General features: G+C 45.2%; 1 protein-coding gene across 6 annotated transcripts in view; it reads left to right on the forward strand.

Annotated features, from left to right (window-relative positions):
• Positions 1–21,728, forward strand: part of Stard9 (START domain containing 9) — a 99,948-nt gene that overhangs the window by 44,462 nt on the left and 33,758 nt on the right. For 2 of the 6 annotated variants that reach the window (XR_001783628.2, NM_001370940.1), the window contains exons 9-22: positions 56–128; positions 4,368–4,435; positions 5,806–5,903; positions 6,261–6,470; positions 6,621–6,718; positions 9,177–9,254; positions 10,126–10,197; positions 11,309–11,488; positions 14,172–14,223; positions 14,536–14,673; positions 15,195–15,280; positions 15,366–15,469; positions 19,133–19,323; positions 19,784–20,258. Coding sequence is in view for 5 of the 6 variants with exons in the window: in NM_001370940.1 (NP_001357869.1) it covers positions 56–128; positions 4,368–4,435; positions 5,806–5,903; positions 6,261–6,470; positions 6,621–6,718; positions 9,177–9,254; positions 10,126–10,197; positions 11,309–11,488; positions 14,172–14,223; positions 14,536–14,673; positions 15,195–15,280; positions 15,366–15,469; positions 19,133–19,323; positions 19,784–20,258 (1,923 nt within the window). In the remaining variant the exon portion in view is untranslated. Of the gene's footprint in view, positions 1–55; positions 129–4,367; positions 4,436–4,804; positions 5,628–5,805; positions 5,904–6,260; positions 6,471–6,620; positions 6,719–8,860; positions 9,255–10,125; positions 10,198–11,308; positions 11,489–13,660; positions 13,752–14,171; positions 14,224–14,535; positions 14,674–15,194; positions 15,281–15,365; positions 15,470–19,132; positions 19,324–19,783; positions 20,259–21,728 lie in introns of those variants that run through there. The other 4 variants (XM_006500511.4, XM_006500510.4, XM_006500512.4 and 1 more) reach the window with 4 other exon arrangements.

Here is a 21,728-nt window from a genome sequence, read left to right on the forward strand (position 1 = left end):
CCACCATGGTGACTTACATGGTCCTTGCAGTAACTGTCTTGCCTTGTGTCTCCAGGATCACAGCAGCCACCCATGTTCACGAGGCCAGCAGCAGATCCCATGCCATCTTCACTATCCACTGCACACAGGTTGGTTGCTCCTCCCTACTGGAGGGTTTCTTTCTCTTCTTGTGCCTTGTGGTTCCTTTCTCGCATACCTTTTGCCTTGTTTCCCTCCTCCCTTTATCCTTACACATTCTCTAATACCATTGGCTTCTTTAATATCTTCTGCTTATCTTCTGCTCAGGACAGTTCAGAATATTTCCACACTTATTAGATCAGTATGGGCTTGTCTAAAATGAAAGTCAAGGTTGAAATGAAAGCACATATTAAAATGAAGAAAGCATAAATTTCACTTCCCATATGATGGAGTGAGAAGATTGACAGGTGCAGCTTCCAAAGACAAGTGTAAAACAGGAGAAAACTATTTCTGAATTCCGAGAGACTAGAGGCATACGGCAAAGTACACACCCAGGATGTACAGGATGGCGAGGAAAAACAGCACAGATATATGGTATTCTTGACTTGGCTTCTCCCATGCCCAAGCTCATCTCTGGATGCTCCAGTGAGGAAGTTCATTGTAGAAGGTAAGGCCTGAGGGTTAGCAATAGCCATTGCAGCCTTCAGAGTGGCTCACTTGATTTTGTGAGGTTAGTTATAATGAGTACCTTGCGGGAGCCAGGGACAAGCAGATCGGTGATTTCCTTAGCTTTCAATGTGGATCCTTTTCATTTAAGTCATGAACTGCCAGACTGGGGACTTAACAGGGAATTCTGAGAGGTGATACAGGTGTAGTAGGTTTAATAATAACTCTGCTCCCATTGTTCATGTCAGACAGCTCACAACCACATGCAATTTCAGGGGGTCCAGCTTCCTCCTTGGGCACTAGCACTAATGTGAGCATACCCCCTCCACACAAATTAAAAATAAAAAAATCTTTAAAAAAATAAGACTAAATAGATCAAAATCACTCACATAGTCCTGATTTGACTGAGCCTGTACATATTTATAGAGGAAGCACAAATGAGCACTGTGGCTAGTGAATACTGAAGTATCCTGATCTTTTAATGCATTTCCCTGCTGACATGAAGTTCAGTCAGCAGAGACTAGAAGTCTAATTGAATCAAAACATGGAAGTACTTGGGAAGTACAAGCAGGAAGATCAGGAATTCAAAATCAGTCTGGGCTATAACAAGTTCAAGGCCACCGGGCAAGTTGGCACACACCTTTAATCCAGCATTTAGGAGGGAGAGACAGGTGGATCTCTGTAAATTTGAGCCCTGGTCTACAAAGCTAGTCCAGGACAGCCAGGGCTATACAGAGAAACCCTGCCCCCCAAAACAAACAAACAAACAAACAAACAAACAACAAAAACCAAATTCAAGGCCAGCCTGGGCTAAGGTCTGTATCTAAACAATTAAAACAGAAAAACAAAATAATGAGATTGTAGCCTTTGCTTATTATCTCAGGACTTGAGAGGCACAGGGAAGAAGTTCAGAAATTCAAGGTCAGCCTGGGCTACATGAAATTTTGTTTCAAGGAAACCGACCCCATTGTGGTGCTGGACTTTAATTCTAGCACTTGGGAAGCTGAGGCAGAAAAATTGCAAGCTTGATACTATTCTGTGATAGAGAGAGTGAGCAGTTAAGTACTTGAGAAAAATGTTCAACATCACTAGTAATTAAAGAAAAACAAGTTAAAACCTACCTTTGACCATGAATAATGTTTTGTTATTTTTTGTTTGGGTATTTTGAGACAGTTCCCTGGCTGTCCTGGAACTCACTCTGTAGACCAGGCTGGCCTTGAATTTAGAGATCTGCCTGCCTCTGCTCTTGCTTATTGAGTGCTGGGATTAAAGGCTTGCTCCACCATTGTATGACTACCATGGATAAAATTTTAAAGAGTTTTTACATTACATATTGACAAGGCTAGAGTTCTATAATCCTGTACTATATGTATAAAATGGCACAACTTTAGAAAAGACCAGTAGTTTCTTTAAACGTTAGATAATACCTAATCATATGACCCAGGCAACTTTTCCTCCTAGGTATCTGTGGTGGTTTGTATATGCTTGGCCCAGGAGTGGCACTGCCAGAGAGTGTGTCTTTGTTGGAGTAGGTGTGTCACTGTGGGTGACCCTCATTATAGGTGCCTGAAACTTGCTCTGTAGATTGACCTTGAACTCAGAGATCTTCTTGCCTCAGTCTCCTGGGATTAAAGGCATGTACTACCTTGCCTGGGCCTAAGCTTTTCATGGCCTCTGTGCCTCAAGATCCAGGTCAGAAACTTGTGTCTTCTAGCCTCAAGATCTGGATCACAGGTGAGCCCTCCAATTCTGGATTGTAGTTCATTCCAGATATAGTCAAGGTAACAGTCAGGAATAGCCACTACAGTATCTAACCAACAGACCAGAGATCATATCCATAAAAGACCTATATACAAATATTATAAAAGCTTTATTTGTCACTGCTGGAAACTGTGACTGCCCAATGTCTTTTGAGAAATAAATAATAGATAACCATGACACATATATCTATACATTGGAATACTGAATAAACACAAACTGACTGACACATGCTTGTGGTGGTTTGAATAGGTATGGCCCACATACACTCATTTGTTTGAATGGTTGTCCCTATATAGGGAGTGGCACAATTAGGAGATGTGACCTTGTTGGAAGAAGTGTTTCACTGTGGGGGCAAGCTTTTAGATCTCCTATGCCAAAGCTGAGCCCAGTGTGGCACACAGTCCCCTTCTGCCATCTATGAATAAAGAACTCTCAACTCCTTTTCTAGCACCATGTTTGCCTGTACACTGCCATGCTTCCAGCCATGATGATAATAGACTAAACCTCTGAACTATAATATAAGCTAGCCTTAATTAAATGTTTTCCCTGGTCATGGTGTCACTTCACAGTGATAAAACCCTAAGACAATGCTTCAACAAATGTGTCTCAAAATTATGCCCAGCCAGAAGAAACCCAGATATTGTATGATTCTAGTTTATGAACTATCCCAAAAGGCAGATTTGTATAAAGCATTGATTAGTGATTACTTGAGCTGGAGATGGGAGCAGAGATTAATTACAAACACAGTTGGAAGAAATTGGGAGTCATTGGAAATGTTCTAAAAGTTAATTTTGATGATGAAGGCACAGCACTGAAGTTTTATAAGAAGGGTCTGGAAAAATGGCTCAGCAGTGAAGAGTGTGCAAAGGATCTGATTCTGGCCCCAGCACCAAGCTCAGGCCTCTCCCAGCTTCCTGGATCTGGAGGTGCTGGGGAATCTGACGTGTCCAGACCCCATGGTACCTATACTCACATGCATGCACCCACATAGAGACAAATACACACACAAACAATTAAAAACTAAAATAAGCCTTTCAAAAGATTACAAAACAAACCAGGCATAGTGGTAAATGCCTTTAATCCCAGCATACAGGAGGCAAATCTCTTGAGTTCAAAGCCAGACTGATCTACAGAGTGAGTTCCAGGCCAGCCAGGGAAAGCCTGTCTGGAAACAACAACAACAAAACTATAGAACCAACCCACACTGAGTTAGGGGAAGAGAAAACAGAGAACCAGTTTGTTAGAGGTGGCTAAGTGTTCTCAAATGGAACATGTTAAAATCTTGCCATAGAAAGTTAACATGCTGTGATTGACAGAATAACAGACCTGATCAAGAGTTATCACATCTTCTGTGGTTCTTTGCTGGTGAAAGTCAGAGCCCCCCATTGGCTTGCTTGATGAATTGTACTAACATCCCTACTGTCCCCCAAAACTCTGCAGAGGCCAATCTGGAGATTCGCCCTGCTCAGTATAAGTTGTGCCGATGATTTTATTTTATTTATTTATTTATTTATTTTTTGGTTTTTTGAGACAGGGTTTCTCTGTATAGCCCTGGCTGTCCTGGAGCTCACTTTGTAGACCAGGCTGGCCTCGAACTCAGAAATCCGCCTGCCTCTGCCTCCCGAGTGCTGGGATTAAAGGCGTGCGCCACCACGCCCAGCTTGTGCCGATGATTTTAAAAGTCATGCTGATCAGATAGTGAGTGTTCATCTGATTTAGAACAAGTCACCTTGCCGGACGGTGGTGGCACACGCCTTTAATCCCAGCACTCAGGAGGTAGAGGCAGGCAGATTTCTGAGTTTGAGGCCAGCCTGGTCTACAGAGTGAGTTCCAGGACAGCCAGGGCTACACAGAGAAACCCTGTCTCAAAAAACAACAAACAAACAAACAAACAAAAAGAACAAGTCACCTTGGTTAGGACTTTACCTATGGGGGAATGCCATTCATTCTGAATGATAGCTTTAAATGGTCTTTGTCCTTAGGCAATCCTACAGAACAACCTCCCCTCAGAGACGGCCAGCAAGATCAATCTTGTGGACCTAGCAGGCAGGTAACTGGGATTTCAAAGTTAAGAATTATTGCTCTCTTAACAGTGACTTGTAGCTTGCCCACTTTACATGGGATAAGCTGCCTTTTGCCCTGTTTAATCATCCTGAGATTACAAAGAAGGAACTCTTGAATGCCAGCTTGAAGGTTACAGTCAGGAGCTGGGAAACTTCCATAGTCTGGGTTTTTAGTCTGAACTGTCTGTTGGAATCCTTAAAACCTTCAGAGCATACCTTAGAGGCTGCAGGATCTCTGAATTTGAGGCTAGCCTGGTCTACAGAGTGAGTTCCAGGACTGCCAGGGCTACACAGAGAAACCCTATCTCAAAAAAACAAAAACAAAAACAAAACAAAACAAACAAAAAACAAAAGAGAGAGAGAAACACAGAAAGCCTCAGGTAAGAGAGAGGTGATTGTGTGGGTGAGGCAGAAGTGAATATCAATTTTATGTAGCTGTTCCTACCTTAAATGTGTTTAAAGATACCATGCTTGTTGTTAGAAGGATTCATACTGTATTCATATTGGAACCGAATGTGTGTCCAGAAAAGAAACATTTGAGGATTTTATAAGTAGGTATATGATAGCATAAGATAAATTTTCTCACTTTGGAATTTAAAGGAAAACCAGTGTGATGAGGAGCTGGGGACTTTGTGAGCCCTGGGCTTAGTCCCAGACAGCAGTGGGATGAGGGTGGGCAGAGCTAGGGCCTGTTTGAAAGCATCTTTTACCACTTGCCATTACTCTAAAAAGGGAGTTTGAGGTGGACATAATAGTTACCTACCTGTAATCTCAGTACCCAGGAGGCAAAGGCAGGCTGATCTCTATGAGTTCCAGGACAGTTTGGGTCACATAATGAGACCCTATCTTTAAAAAAAGGGGGCGGGGGAGGTAGAATTTTGAGACACATGAAAGTTAATGACACAGATACAGTAAATCATTAAACTGTCAAAATATTAATTTAAAGCAAGTCCTTCCCTGTGAAAGGCTGCTACCATCACTACTGTAGATAAGCATTGTTTGGCTTAGAATGCTCTGGCAGCTCCTTTTGGCCCCCCACACCCCACTCACTAGCAAGATTTACAAGGGGACCTGTGTGGAGGCAGTCCTGCAGTCTTAACATCCCATACTGGCTGGGACTCTGCAGACCTGAAGCTGAAGGAGAGCCTTGGAGGCAACTCCAAACCATCATGGTTGCCAGTAAGCGGGATGCTGGATCTGCTTCTGTTTGTATCCAGAAAGAGGAAAAATGTTGATGATGGTACAGGAGAGGGTAACACAAGAGAAACTGATTCTGTGGAAGTGCTATAACAGGGCAGGTCCAGCAGCACTGAGGAGCTTTGTGAGCTTTGTGTTTATTCTTATTGGTCTGTTTCAGTGAGAGAGCTGATCCCAGTTACTGTAAGGACCGGATTACGGAAGGTGCCAATATCAACAAGTCCCTTGTGACCCTGGGAATTGTAATCTCCACTTTAGGTATCTTGGTAATAGACTCAGGGTGAATGGCATTGGGAGGGAGACCTGGGAAAATAACTCATACTACTTTTATTTTGTCAAAATGTGGTAGATGCTTACAAAGTTATTTTTTGATAAGGTTACATTTTGGTTTGAGCATGAAAATCTGTTGTTTTTAGCATATGAGTGACCATCATTCCAGAATAATGTTAAAATACTCCATATCGTAGTTCAATGTCTAAACTTAAAGCCTATGCAGGAAAGGAGTATGGCACTCAGTTTGTGTTATGTAACCATTGTTTTAGAGTATTTGCTTCATAACGCCTTCAGTATTCTACTTTTGATTTGCTTTTCTACTTTTGTTTTTTATCTATCAAGCCCAGAACTCACAAGTGTTCAGCAGCTGCCAGAGCCTCAGTAGTGCAGCCAGCAGTGGGGGTGACAGTGGGGTTCCCAGCACCACATCTGGGGCCAGCAGTGGAGGGGGGCCTGCGAGGAGGCAGTCGTACATCCCATACCGGGACTCTGTGCTCACCTGGCTGCTGAAGGAGAGCCTTGGAGGCAACTCCAAAACCATCATGGTTGCCAGTAAGTGGAGTGCTTCCGTTTGGAGCTGGTATTGTGTCTAGAGAGTGCACTAGCCATTTATGCTCCTCAATCCTGCAAGAGTGCATTCGCTGCAAGACTAGTAAGAGGGAGGGGCCCAGAGTATTGCTCATCTTTATCCTTCCACCTCAGCTGTGTCCCCTGCACATACCAGCTACAGTGAGACCATGAGTACAATGAGATACGCATCCAACGCCAAAAACATCATCAACAAGCCACGGGTGAACGAGGTAAGACCTTCCTTGGAAGACTTGGTCTGACATCTTTGAAGTCTCCTTCTTGTTTTCTGGGTTTTTTTCTTTATTCCTGTCATAGCCATGTCTCTGTTGTGGTGACTAAACATTGACGAGAAGCAACTTGGGAAGAAAAGCTGCATCTGTCATTTTTCTGTTGCTGTGATAAAATACCATAACCAAGCCAACTTATAGAAGAAAGAGTTTATTTGGGGCTATGGTCCTAGAGAGTTAGAGTCCATGATGGTGGAGTAACAGAGCAGGTGGAAGGTACCCAGAGCAGCAGCTGAGAGCTTACATCTGAACTGCATGCAGGAGGCAGTGAGAACTAGCTAGAGGTGGCTTTGAAACCCATCCATAGTGACTTACTTCCTCTAGCAAGGCCACACCTCATAATCCTCCCCAAACAGCCACCAGCTGGAGACCAAGTATTCAAATGTCTAAGATTTATGGGGGATGTCTCATTCAAAACACTATCACTTATACAGATTGCAGTCCACAATTGAGGGAAGCTGAGGCAGGAACCTGGAGTAACTCAGTTTGCTGGATTGCCCTCCATGGCTTGCTCAGCTTGTTTTTTTTTATACAGTATAGACCACCTACCCAGAAGTTGCACTGTCCACAGTCAGCTGGACCCTCCCCATCAACCAATAACCAAGAAAATGCCCCATGGGGTTGCCTACGGTTTAGTCTGAGAGACATTTTCTGTTGGGGTTCCAGTTTTCCAGATGACTTTAGCTTCTGTTGAAAGGACCTAGTGGGGAACCCCCCACTCAATTCCCGATTTGGCATGCACCCAAGAATCACGAACAGTACAGAACGCCTTGATGTAAAAACACGAGGTAGTTTAATGGTGGAGTTCTGGGTCGAAACGTATCTCACTCAGGAGACAGTGGTTTCGACCCTGAGGCTTGTAAGCTGGGGTTTTTATAGAAAAGGGGTGGGGCTGGGGGGAGGAATTGGCGCGGTTTCACATGATTGGTTCATTTAAACATCAGCAGGGAAGAATTGGCGCGATTTCACATGATTGGTCCATCTAAACATTAGCAGACTGTCAGAAGGGCGGGAGATAGGGAGGCTCCAGGCCAGTCCGGCATGTCATTCTTTATCTTTAGGGATAAGCAGCCTCAGGAATGTCTCAAGACAGGCCTGCCCAGGCATGTTCTGTCTGGCCTGTTCTGCTATGTTCTCAGCCTGAGGTTTCAAAGCTCACAAACAACTCTTTGGGCTATTTGACATAAATTACATGAATCACAGGTCTCAAGTTTTATTTTCTTTCACTGTCAAGTTGACAAAAATCTAAAGAGCACAATTTTCATCCCACCTTGCCTGTTGTAAATGATTTACTTTCTCCCAATGAAATGGCCTGCCTTTCTCTGATCTCTCAGCAGATCATTTTATGAACAGTTTCCTTTAGGCATTTGTTTTTTTCTTTTTTTTAAAGATTTATTTATCATATGTAAGTACACTGTAGCTGTCTCCAGACACACCAGAAGAGGGCGTCAGATCTCATTACGAACGGTTGTGAGCCACCATGTGGTTGCTGGGATTTGAACTCAGGACCTTTGGAAGAGCAGTCAGTGCTCTTAACCTCTGAGCCAAGGCATTCGTTTCTTTAAGGCCATTCATCATAAGATCCCTAGTGTACAATTGCCCCTCGAAGAAAGGTCATTTGGAACCTTAGGTTTGATGCTTTCATTTTTAATTGACACTGATTTGTGTCTAGGTTTTGGATTAAAACAGGAGTATAAGGAACTTGTGGCTTTGAAAGCTGAGTGATCCCAAGAACGTTGCTAGTGTTCCTTATCTCTTGGAGATTCTGTGAACTTTCAGAGCATGGGTCCCAGCTGGTGGACAGACATACCTAGGGGCTGTTTTCAAAGGCAGTGTGATTAGACGTGTATCAGATTAAGTCATCATACAGGAGGATTAACGTTTGTGAGCTGCCCTGCCCTGCTCTAAGGTGGTGATTTTCTTTTTTTTTTTTTTTTTTTTTTTTTTTTTTTAAGATTTATTTATTATTATATGTAAGTACACTGTAGCTGTCTTCAGACACACCAGAAGAGGGAGTCAGATCTTGTTACGGATGGTTGTGAGCCACCATGTGGTTGCTGGGATTTGAACTCTGGACCTTCGGAAGAGCAGTCGGGTGCTCTTACCCACTGAGCCATCTCACCAGCCCAAGGTGGTGATTTTCAAAGTCCATATATAGAAGGATTATCTGAAGAGTTTGTTAAACATAACTGAGCCCCAACCCCCAAGAATGTTTTCCTTGGGTAGGTCTGTAATTTGCATTTGTCACAAGTTCTTGGATGAGGCTGATACTGCTGTAGGTCCTAGGATTCTGCTTTGATAAGTCACTCTCTCGAAGAATAACACCTTTCTCCAGATAAGCACTCCATAGCAGTCTGGGGCCTGCTGGGAGCCAGTGGTGACTGCGCTCTCTGTGTTTCAGGACGCGAATGTGAAGCTCATCCGAGAACTCAGGGAAGAGATTGAGAGGTTGAAAGCCGTGTTGCTGAACTTTGAACTGGTATGATGGCAGTCAGTAGTCTTCTATATTGCAATGATGGTCTTGTATCTGGAACACTGGGGCCTGCCATACTCTATGTTTTCAAGTTTTATATTATTATTGTGTATTTGCGTGAACATGGGTGTATACATGCACGTAGAGGTCAGAGGACACCCTTTGGAGTGGTTCTCTCCTTCCACCTTGGGCTCTGGGGCGAGAACTCAGGTTGCCAGGTATGCATAGAAGGAGCCTCTGCCTGCCGAGCATCTGGCTGGCCTTGTTCTTTATATTTTCAGTTGTCAGTGATGGAGCAGAAGCAGAAGGCCCCCCCCCTTCTCTGTGTGGCTTCAGATGAGCTGGATGGCCTTTCCTTGTGTCATCTTTTGTCTAGAGGACACTTGCCTTGCTGGCCCTTGCTCTCTGTAGAATTGGGTCCTAGAGAAGAATTTATTTCATTTCTCCTCCATTGTATTCATATGAACCCAAATACCAAATGCCCCTGACTTACATCTTACTTCAGTGGTGAAGTCTTTGCTTTATCCATACTTTAATTTATCCTTAGATGCAATGATGGGACCTACTTGTAGGTCATAGCAAGAAAACATCAGAACTTGTTCTCTCTCTCTCTCTTTTTCTCTCTCTCTCTCATCTCCCCCTCCCCTCTCCTCTCTTCCCCTCCCCTCTCCCCTCTCCTCTCCCTCTCTCTCTCCTCTCCTCTCCCTCTCCTCCTCTCTCCTCCCCTCCTCCTCCTCTCTCCTCCTCTCCTCTCCTCTCCCCTCCCCTCCCCTCCCCTTCTCTCTCTCTCTCTCTCTGTCTCTGTCTCTCTCTGTCTCTGTCTCTCTCTCTGTCTCTCTCTCTGTCTGTCTGTCTGTCTGTCTGTCTGTCTCTGCAGAGGAACTTCAGCTCACTGAATGATGATCTGGATGAGAGCCTGCAGGAGCTAGTCTTCCAGAGTGATTTGAAGGTGGGTGTGTTGAGTGGACCCAGTAGAACTTTCCAGTACCCTGCAATTAAGTTTGATCTCCATTTGTCCTTCCTCATCTAGGTCTGCTCCCTCAGTGGGGCAAAGAGCAGCTGTCCAGTTTAGAAATCATTTTTATTTACATTGAGCCTTGAGTAGAGAAGGTGTTTGCCTTAGCTGATAGTAAATGGATTTTTTTTTGTATGTTTGTATTTTACTTTCTTAGGCACATGGTAGCTTTTTTGGATAGTATGAGTAGCCTAGAAAAATGATTTTCTAGTCAGTAATCAGGCAGCCAGCGTGTATTCATGGACTGAGCGCTCAGTTTGAAGCTTCCAGGGCTAGAGGAGTCCCTCCCTCCCTCTGATGGCACAGACCACTTGGATACACAGGCTGGTGTTTCATGACATGTCTGATAAGGAAGAAATCATCATGCCCTATAATTTTTGGAACAGTTGTCATATGCTGGAAGGCAGAGAACTGGTTTTGAACTAGACCTTGAGGGGTTGATAGAGTTGATAGAGAGGGAGAAGGGCACTTTGTATGAGGGAGAGATGACATCAGCAAAGCCACAGAACTGGGAGAGTGACCTGGGACAGTAACAGTATGGAAACATGTACAGATTACCTGGTGCAGGGAGCATAATGGAACAAAGATAGTCATGTCACAGCAGCGGGGACATGGGAAGGGAGGCAGGAAGGAGCCAGGGACATGGTACTTCTCTGATTAGGCCCTACCTTCTAAAGTTTCCATCACTTTCCAAAGCACTGCCACCAGCTGGGCACCAAGTCTTTAACACAGGAGCCTCTGAGGTATTTCATATTCAAACCACGGCACATTTTTTTTCTAGTTAAAAGAACAATGTACGCTCACTTGAAGAAAAATTTAAGCATTTATTGAAGGAGCTGCTGTTTCTGAAAGTAACACTTGCTTATTAAAGAACACTTAAAACACACGAAGCACTCACAGATAAAAAGGTACAAGGACCTCTGTGAGGTTCCAAATAGTGACATCTGGGATCGTGAGGGAGGAGGTAAAACATGGAGGCAATAGGTGAGAGTGGACCTCAGTCTCTTCCCCACACAGGGAGCCTGTCATCTCTTGTACTCTGCAGATAGACACGCTGACTCAACACTGGACTGAGAAGCGGAATGACCGGCAGGCGCTCATGGAGCATTATGGTGTGGACATCAACAGGAAGAGGGCCAGGGTGGTTATTGACTCCAGCCTGCCACACCTGATGGCCTTGGAGGATGATGTGCTCAGCACAGGGGTTGTGCTTTATCACCTCAAGGTGAGGAGGCTGGCTCACCACCTTCCTCCCCGGCCACTGGCCTCAGAAAGTAGCTCACAGCTGCGTTCTTAGGGATCCAGACCAAGGCCTCAGAGAGCTGCCTCGGGGATCTGATCCAGCCGCAGTTGGGATTTTGTTTGGGTTTTGTGTAAATGGCTGGAGGACGCTGGAAATCAACATGATGATTGGTTTTCAGCTGCTAACTAGTGCTTTCCTGTAACTGGCTCATTATTTCTGTGCCTTAATTTCTTCACATTAAGGTAAGAATGGCACCTCTTCCATTGCTTTTCTGATTTCCTAAAGCACAGGGGTGCAGTTACGAAGAGCAAAATCCTAACCTCAAAAATACAATCAGTATAAGTTGAGAAAAATGCCCTGTGCCTACAGTCCCAGCTGCTCAGAAAGGTGATACAGAAATGTCCTTGAGCTCAGGAGTTGGAGGCCAGCTTGTTTAAGAAGATGATAATCATCAGAGCTTCTAAACTACAAATTCAGGTTGCTCAAACATGGGCAAATTCAAGAGTCTAGAAAGTTTTCTTCTCACACTTTCATTGAGCCTACAAACCAACAAAGACAGATGCTTGCCCTCCACCCAACCCCTGAAGAGAGACCATGGGCAGGCGACTTACAAAAAGAAAGCATGCCGGGCGGTGGTGGCGCATGCCTTTAATCCCAGCACTTGGGAGGCAGAGGCAGGCGGATTTCTGAGTTCGAGGCCAGCCTGGTCTATAAAGTGAGTTCCAAGACAGCCAGGGCTATATAGAGAAACCCTGTTCAAAAAACCAAGAAAAAAAAAAGCATTTCATTAAGAGCTTCCTTATAGTTTCAGAGGGTTACTCCATGCCCATCATGGCAGGAAGCAGGCAGGCAGGCAGGCATGTCACTGGGGCAATAACTGAGAGCTCACATCTGATCTAAAAGTTGCAGGCTGAGAGAGAGCAAGACTGGGCCTGGTGTGGACTTTTGAAACCTCAAAGCCTGGTGACATACTTCCTCTAACAAGGCCACACTTCCTAATCCTCCCCTAACAGTTCCACTAACTGGGGACCCTGCATTCAAACATGATCCTATAGAGACCATTCTATATCAAACCACCACAGAATGGATTTTCTCACCTCAAATGAGAAAAGTGAGAAAAAGCCCTCCTTGACTGGATCCTAAAACCCTGTACCCAACTGCTGGGGTTTTGGTTGATTCCAGATACAGTCAAGTTGACAACCAAGACCAGTCATCACGCTTCTCCCTTGGCACTGTTGATAGAAGTTGGCAACCATTGACTTATATGCAGGGAGGAGTGGTAGAGGGGCATGGGGCAAGACTAAAACTTCATTGCTTCCAGGATTCTTCTTTTACACTGTCTTGGGAAAGCTACAAGGTCTCCCTGTTGCTGCTAATAGTGTGACCTAGTGATTTTAGTCACCTTGGAAATCTCTCATTGGAGAGGTGTTAGGATAAGGCTGAGAAAAACATGGGTAGTGGATTCAGAGACCTGAATTGAAGCCACAGCTTTCCTACTTAGCAAATGGGTTTCTTAGGCAATTTGTCTTCTATGAGCTTCAGATTTCTGGCCTATAAGAAGGTTACAGTAGCACCAACGTTTGAGGTTGTTAATGGATTAAACAAAGCCAAGTACAATTATAAATGCCACTGATCCCAACACTTGGGAGACTGAGGCAAGATGTTGAGAGTTCAAGACCAGCTTAGGCTACAAAGTGGGTTACTGGCTTATAAAGCAAACAAAAAGAAGATAATGTCTACAAAACGTTTAGCATAATACTTGGGACATAGCAAATGGTTACTTAAGAAACATATACCCAGGCTGGAGAGATGGCTCAGCGGTTAAGAGCACTGGCTGCTCTTCCAAAGGTCCTGAGTACAAATCCCAGCAACCACATGGTGGCTCACAACCATCCGTAATGAGATCTGATGCCCTCTTCTGGTGTGTCTGAAGACAGCTACAGTGTACTTACATATAATACATAAATAAAAATCTTAAAAGAAAAGAAAGAAACAAACAAGTCAGCATCTTTGTTACCATGTTGCTACCTTCTAACAGCTGTGTGGTCTGCAGTGGGTTTGTCATAACCAAGAGCCCAAAGCCTAGTGTTGTACTAATTCAGTGCTTTGCTTGTGTTAACACCAGTTGCTGTGCTCTCTTCTACTCTCTTCCAGTTCCTTTCGCTTCTCGAGACACCTTCCCCCTGTTTGTGCTAACCCTTCATAGAACTTGGCATCTGTTATGCTTTCTCTGTGGAGCAAGAAGGTAACAATCCATAAATCTTTACAAAAAGGTCTTTGAGTCTCCTGCATCAAACATGGGCCACACTCACCTTAGTTGCTTTGAGAATGGAGTATATGTAGTATATGTGTGCCCCCCTTCCTTCTACTGAAGAATTTCTAACCTGCAGCTATGCCTTGACCTCAGGCCACAGGGCAGAAAGGAGTTTGTCAGCACTTGTTGGGCTTTTCAAATAGACAAGTGGTGTGTATTACTGCTAGTGTCCCCCTGGACTGCAGAGCGAGCGGCTGGGAGGCCAGAAGAGCCTCCTGAGGTTGGGAAATGGTTCTGAGAATGCTGAGCTAGGCTTGGGGAGACACAGATGACACACAGATGTGAACTCTGCTTTGAGGCTGTGTCTCTCTTGATTCTTATTAAAATGGCTTCCTTCTTTCCTCCCCATAGGAAGGGACAACAAAAATCGGAAGGATTGATTCAGACCAGGAGCAGGATATCGGTAGGTGACCACACATTTGAGTCTGACACACAGGCAACTATTTGTGTCTGAATAGAGGAAGCTGATGACCGTGATGTGGAAAGGTGTCTGAAGGGTTCTGGGTCTGCTTTTCTTTCTGCTGCTGCTTTTGAGTTGAAACTTGGAAGGAGGAGGTTTATATGGGGAGGCTTTCACCTCTTGATGGTTTCAGGTGGTGGGAGTTCTTTTTTGTTGGGCTGGGAAATAATCCAGGTGTTGGGTTGGAACTTGTTAAAACCGGAAGAGGCATTCTCCTGAATGATTTCTGAACTCAAGTTGCCCCCTTCTCTTCAGTCCTTCAGGGCCAGTGGATTGAGAGAGACCACTGCACGATCACTAGCACTTGTGGGGTGGTCATCCTCCGGCCTACCCAAGGGGCACGCTGTACGGTCAATGGCCGTGAGGTCACTGCTTCCTGCCGTCTGACACAAGGTAAGGCTGTCTACCCCCCAGGGTATATCTGGATGAGTGATGAACATCTTCAGTCTCATAGGTCCAGAGTGAAGCAAGACTCAATCATGTGTTACTCAGCCAGGAACCTGAAGATTTTCTAATATAATCCTCCTCATTCTAGGACCCAAGAGTAGAGATGACTCATGGAAATTTGTGCTTGTCTATCTGAACCTCAGTTTCTCCATCTGTGATAATGGGAGCATAGGGCAGGATTGAATGAAGCCTGTCTTTTTGCAGTTCTTGGTAGTTTGCTGTAAAGACTTTGTGTCAGTGTGCCACTAGTCTATTTAAGTCCCATTCTCTGAAGCTCAGAGCCTTCCTCTTCATGAACTTTCTCGACTATACTACCTGGAATTTTTCCTGCTATTTATTTGATTATAACTGTGAGATATATCATTAATAGATATCAACTTAGCTTGTTGCAGGCATGAGTTATCTCACAGTATCACAGTTTGTCTCAGGGCGTGATTATGGACTGAACTCTGGTTGGTGTGTCACAGGAGCTGTCATAACCCTGGGGAAAGCACAGAAGTTCCGATTTAACCACCCAGCCGAGGCCGCTGTGCTGCGGCACCAAAGGCTCAAGGTAGGCATGGCTGTGATGTCTGAGCGGCTGCTTGGGAAGCCTCGGCACTACCCTGTGGGAATAACTGCTCATTTCCATGTCTCAGGTTGGAGAGGCTCTTGGCAGTAGTGGCTCTTTGGAATGGCTGGACTTGGATGGAGATGTCAGTGCCTCAAGACTGGGTCTCTGCCCTGTGCTCAGGAAGGAGAGGTGAGAATCTGCTGATTGTAGCAATGGAGTCTCCTACGTTTACTTCTTAGTCTGGAACAGACTGGAAATGGGAGAGTGTTGTATAACATCTAAGGTCTGAACAAATTAGGTCCAGATTGACCTGGACAAGTGTTGTGGCTTGAAAATAAAATGTTCTCCATAGGCTTGGGCATTGAAGAGCAATCTCCATCTTGTGGCATAACCTATGAGGTTCTGGAACCTTTAGGAGGTATGATGGAGTGCAAAGAAGTAGGTCACTGGAGGCGTGTTTTTGGGATGTATCTTATTCTGCTTCCCTCTGTCCCCGCTCCACTTCCTATTACCATGAGGTGAGCCACTTTGTACCACCACGTGTGCCCCTAGCCTTGCTCATGCCCAAACCGCAGGATAGTCTCCCATAGACTAGGACTTCTGAACTGGTAGTGAATCCTTTCCTCAAGTCGTTTCCCTCAAGTGTTTGATACAGCAATGAAAAACTATGAGTAATCTGAAAATTGGGAACTGGCTGCTGAGTTTGTAGCCAACAGGGACATAGCCATGGCCCTCATTTTCTTCCTGCTTGGTATCTTGTCTCTCTTCTCACTGGAAGGCATGCATCTCTCCTGTCGGCAAGATTTATCTAGGAAGTGTCAGCAGACATCTTTGGTCCTGCTTCTGTAAGTCTCAGTGCACATGTGTGTGAGCTCATAGTATGCATATCTGTTAGCCTAAATTATATTTGACTTCCTCTGGATCTTTAAAATGTATTTCTTTTATTCTCTCAACCAACAATGCAGAGCTATGCACATGAGAGATCAGGACCTATGGGCACAATGAGAAAACACGTTGGGAGTCTGCTATCCCTCCTGTTTCACCTGCTTTGGGACAAACGTTGACGTCTTGAGTTAATTTATATGTAATTGACAGCAGCTGGTTTTCCACTTCATCCTTGTCCTTTCTATACAGTATCCTTTCCTCGACTGGACACCTGGTGGGTTTGTCCCTGGAAGCTCCTTTGTTCCTTTAGCCAAAATGGCCTGTGTGTCAGGTCTAACTGTAGGAAAGTCATCAGGGACTCAGTACCAGTGAGATCACTAGCAGGACTATCAAGCACTTCCAAGGACTCTCAGCAGGTTCTTGTGACCTGTGGCCTCTTTGGAGGGATCCGGCTCACTCTTCTGGCCTGGAGCATTTGATGGAAGATGAAGATAGTCTCTCTGACACTGATAGCAGGAGATGATGTGGATGGGGAGCTGGGTGAGCAGCAGAGCATCTTCACAGAGCTGCTCACATGATGAACAATGCTACAGCAGAGGTTTAGGGACGGCTGGTCCCAGGGTCAAGGTCTTAGGGAAGATGGAGAGTATCAAAGCCCAGGAGAATTTGGGATTGAGGCTGAAGTTCTTGTTTTCTCAGAAAGAACCCTTATTTTGTAGGGAAGCCGTGAAGAAGAATTTGTTTTGGATAAGGTTTCATTGGGAAGGCAGATTGAAGATCTGGTTTATCTCAGAGTGCAGAGTTCACAGGGAACAACACTGCAATTTGAAGAGCTATGGATATAGAATGGTGCATTGGAGTTGGGTGAACAGACTCACCTGTGGCCCTACCACAGAAGAGCTGTGTGATCTTAGACCGCTCCCTTACTCTTTGAGCCTCTTTCCTCACCTCTAAAGGAAGGGTGCTTATCCACTTCCCAGGGATCCTGTGATGAGGACTGGTGGAGCTGAACGGGCATAATCCTCACATGGCCCTAATGGCCCTAGGAAAGCTGTTTTCCTTTCTTGTCCTCTTGTGTAAGCCAGCTCACCATTCTCCCCCGAGAGCACTGTAGGCTCATCCTTCCTTTTCTCATCTCCAGGACTCTGTAGCCCATGACCTTTCATCAACACCAAGAATGCGCTCATTTATCCATCCAGCTGTCAAGGCCTCTCTCATGGACTGCCCCCGCCATTCACCACCAGCTTGAGGGGCCTGTAGGCTGGGCTGGGCCTATCCATCTGCTGTAGCCAGCATCTGGTGCCAGCCCTTGGTCAGGTGGTGTGGCCCTCAAGCTAGTGACTGTGCAAAGGGGCCAGGGAGTGGAACAGACAGAAGAAAGTACATGGCCAGGTCTGGATTTGTGGGTTGTCTCTCCTACTCTTAACCTGGGCTTGGCATCAGTGCTGCCCTCATCCTAGGCTGCTATCCCTCATTTATCTCTGGAGGAGCATTTGAGAGGGCCAGAGCTTTTTCTAAGCCATTTTTGTTTTCTTGTAGTAGTGATTTGGACCAGGAAAAAATTTTGTCCCTGAGTCTGTTGGCTATGTTATTCTAATTCTCTTGTTTGGAGTTGGTGGGGCCGGGCTTACCTTAAATGTCTGGAACCCAGAAGAGGCTCTCACTGCTGCTGCAGTAGTAAGTAGCCACCACTAGATTCTGCTGCAGACCCGGCGAGACCCCAAGGCAGCAGAGAACAACTGTGAATTTTTGTAGAAACCCTTTTTAATTCTTTCATTTTTAAAGGAATAGCTCCTCTGTATGTGAATACTTGCATATATACTTGACTTGGGGTATGTGTGTGCGTGCATATGAGAGAGAGAGAGACTAAAGTTGATATCAGTGTCTCTCAATGGCTCCACTCTATTAAGGCATGGTCTCTCTCTGACCCCAGAGCTTGCCAGTTATAAACTAGCCAACTTGTCGTAGGTATCCCCTGCCTCTGCTGTCTAAGGACTGGGATTACAGGTAGCTATCATACTTGCTTGGCTTTTATGTGTATTCTGGGGATCCAAACCCTTGCCCTCACAGTCAAGTGGCAAATGCTCTATCCACTGAGCCATCTCCCAAGCCTGGACAAGATGCTTGATTTAGCTAAAGTATTATTTTTTATCTTTTATTTTACTTTTTTATTTTATTTATTTATTTATTTATTTATTTATTTATTTATTTATTTATTTATTTATTTATTTATTTAGGTTTTTCGACACAGGGTTTCTCTGTATAGCCCTGGCTGTCCTGAAACTCACTTTGTAGACCAGGCTTGCCTCGCACTCAGAAATCCACCTGCCTCTGCCTCCCGAGAGGCGTGCACCACCACACCCGGCTTTACTTTTTATTTTTAAGACAGGAAAACTAGCCTCAAACTCATAATCCTCCTTCTTCTGCCTCCAAAGTATTAGGGTTGAAGGACACTCAGCTTTTTGTACTTTTAATATTTGTTTTACCCTTATGATTTCCTTATGAGCCAGGTGTGGTGGCACATGCCTTTAATTTCAGCACTAGGAAGGCAGAAGTAGGTGGAGCTCTGTGAGTTCAAGGCCAGCCTGGTCTACATAGTTCCTAGATAGTCAGGGCTGCATAGAAAGACCTTGTCTCAAAAACAAAACAAAACAAAACACCAAAGCAAATAAAAATAAGCAGCAACAAAAATATCTGTTTTACTGTTATGATTTCCTTATGAGAGTAAACTTGGGTTTCTGCTAAACCCACAGTTCTAAGAATATGATAGTCTAATGTCTATTCTCTGCTCCTGTACTGTGATGTCATGAGCTGCCTATGACAACACACCTATATTTGTTCCAAGCTTCCAGATGTCTGAAGCCCCTTCTACCTTGTTGAATTCTATCCCTCTCAGAGGGATAGAAGTCTCCCATCCATTTGTCCTGAGTTTGGTTTGCTTGGGTGACTCTGAGCTTTTTGTCACAGGAGAGTGCTGGAAGAGCAGTGTGACAGGGACCAGCAGCCATCAAGACATAGCGAGATCCCTTACAGAGCCCAGCCTGAGCAACAGCAGTGCCATGTGGAGGCTCTGAAGCAGCAAGCCAAAGAAGGACAGAGTAGAGTCCAGAAGGAGCTAGAACTGGACCACACACATATCAGCCAGCAGATAAAAGACAGTAGGTGCCCTCCTCTAAGGTGTGCTTCGTCTGCCTTTCCCAGCTTCATGCTGCCAAGCTTCTGCATTCTGACCTTTGTTGTCTTTGTGATATGATGGAATCTTTTGTCCTGGGCATTCTCTTCCTTCTTTTAGAGACCTGAAGCTCACACAAGGGGGCTGGAAATAAGCAAGTGGACTTCTCTATGGCCCCTCAGAATGAGGCATCTTCTGCTGACTCCCTCCAATGGCGCACTTGTCTGTGCATTTCCACCCGCCCCACTTGTCCACTGTTACATTGAGGCCTACACGTCTTCCTTTCCTTTCCCTGCAGTGAGGAGGCCCTGTAGCTTCCTCTTGCCACGCCGCTCTATCCAACCCTCTTCACTCCTTACAGCTCTAGCCATGGCTGGAGATGTCTGAGTCCAGACAGCCATAGGCAGGAAGCGCTGACTTTCTCTCTGGGTGTGTTTGCTTCCCAGACCAGCAGTGGCTACTCACAGAAGAGACCTGGCTAGCCAGCTTACGAGAGACACAGCAAGAAGGCAACTGTGGAGAAGAGAAAGAACTTGAGGCCTCTGTGGCACCTGATGCTTGGCTTCCAACAGTTCCTCAGACTCCACCATCCCCACTGGTCCAAAGCCAGAAGAGGGTGGTGCAGCCCCAGTGCTCACCGAGACATACTACTCGGGCTACCGTTTGGAACATCAGGCAGAAAAAGGTATCATTCCAGCTGGAAAGAATTATTAAGAAGCGGAGGCTGCTGGAGGCCCAGAGGAGACTGGAGCAGCTCAGTACCTTCTTCTGGATCCAGGACGATGGTGCTTCCAGGGCCCCAAGTTGGGCCTCTAGCTCTAACACCTCAGGCCCAGGTTCTCAGCGGAGAAGCAGATGGACAACTTGCAGTTCTCTGAGTCTCCAAAGGCTCGGCTGCCGACGCCTGCCCCAGCTACACAGGTACCAGTGATGCCACTAGGAGCCATGGCTGGAGTTAACCCAACTTTCCGGGCAGGGCAGTGCTCCTGCTGCTTGGTCTGTGAGGAGGCTAGGTGTTTATTGGGCTTCTCTTTGTTTGCTTTTTTTTTTTTTTTTTGGTTTTTCGAGACAAGGTTTCTCTGTGTAGCCCTGGCTATCCTGGAACTCACTTTGTAGACCAGGCTGGCCTTGAACTCAGAAATCCGCCTGCCTCTTCCTCCTGCGTGCTGGGATTAAAGGCATGCACCATCACACCCAGCTTGCTTTTTTTTTTTTTAAAGAGATTTACTTATTTAATGTATATGAATACACTGTAGTTGTACAGATGGTTGTGAGCCTTCATGTGGTTGTTGGGAATTGAATTTAGGCCCTCTGCTTGCTCCGGTTGGTCCCACTCACTCAGGCCCAAAGATTTATTTATTATTATAAATAAGTACACTGCTGCTGTCTTCAGACAAACCAGAAGAGGGCATCATTGTGTAGTTGCTGGGATTTGAACTCAGAACCTTCAGAAGAGCAGTCAGTGCTCTTAACTGCTGAGCCATCTTGCTAGCCCTTGTTTGCATATCTTTTTTTTTTTTTTTTAAAGATTTATTTATTATATGTAAGTACACTGTAGCTGTCTTCAGACACTCCAGAAGAGGGAGTCAGATCTCATTACGGATGGTTGTGAGCCACCATGTGGTTGCTGGGATTTGAACTCTGCACCTTCGGAAGAGCAGTCGGGTGCTCTTACCCACTGAGCCATCTCACCAGCCCTTGTTTGCATATCTTAAGAATCAGGCAGCTTCTTATACTTTCAGAGCTGCTGTTGCTTCCAGCTCTCTGCTTCTTTTCAAGGAACTCGAATCATTTGCATGTGTCCAGATGCAGTTTCTTATGTATCCTGCCTTCACCCTCATCTCACCTCCAACCAGTCTTCCTTGATCCCACAGGCAGCCTCCACCCTGACCTGACTCCCTCGTACATGTTTGGATCTGACTGTTGGCTTTTTCACTCCCAGTCTGCTGTTGTAGGGTGGGGAGTATATTATCTCCCAGATTCCTTGGAGTGGAGGCCTGCATCCTGTTCTGTGTGTCCTTGGCCTTGCACAGTAGAGTCACACAAAGTCTGTTGCTGTCATGTTTTCTCACCACTTTGTCCTTCAAATAATTGGGCACGCAAGCCAACTTTTTTACTATGGAAAACATTCAAGCATGCAAAAAGTTGAGAGACGTATGGAGTACCTATTTTGAGCAACTATAAAGATGTACTGCACTTACTTTAGAGTCCCACCACCCTATCTTCCAAAGGATTTAGAATAATATCACCCCCGTATCTTTACGTATTATCTCTAAAAATAAACAACTGTTCTGTCATACCTACAAAATCATACCTGCCAAGATTAGGTTATAGCTTGATAGACACGAACACCTGGGTCACACTCAGTTTTCTCAAGTTACTTGAAGGGTG

This window comes from Mus musculus, chromosome 2 (genome assembly GCF_000001635.26).
Source record: "Mus musculus strain C57BL/6J chromosome 2, GRCm38.p6 C57BL/6J".
NCBI lineage: Eukaryota > Metazoa > Chordata > Mammalia > Rodentia > Muridae > Mus > Mus musculus.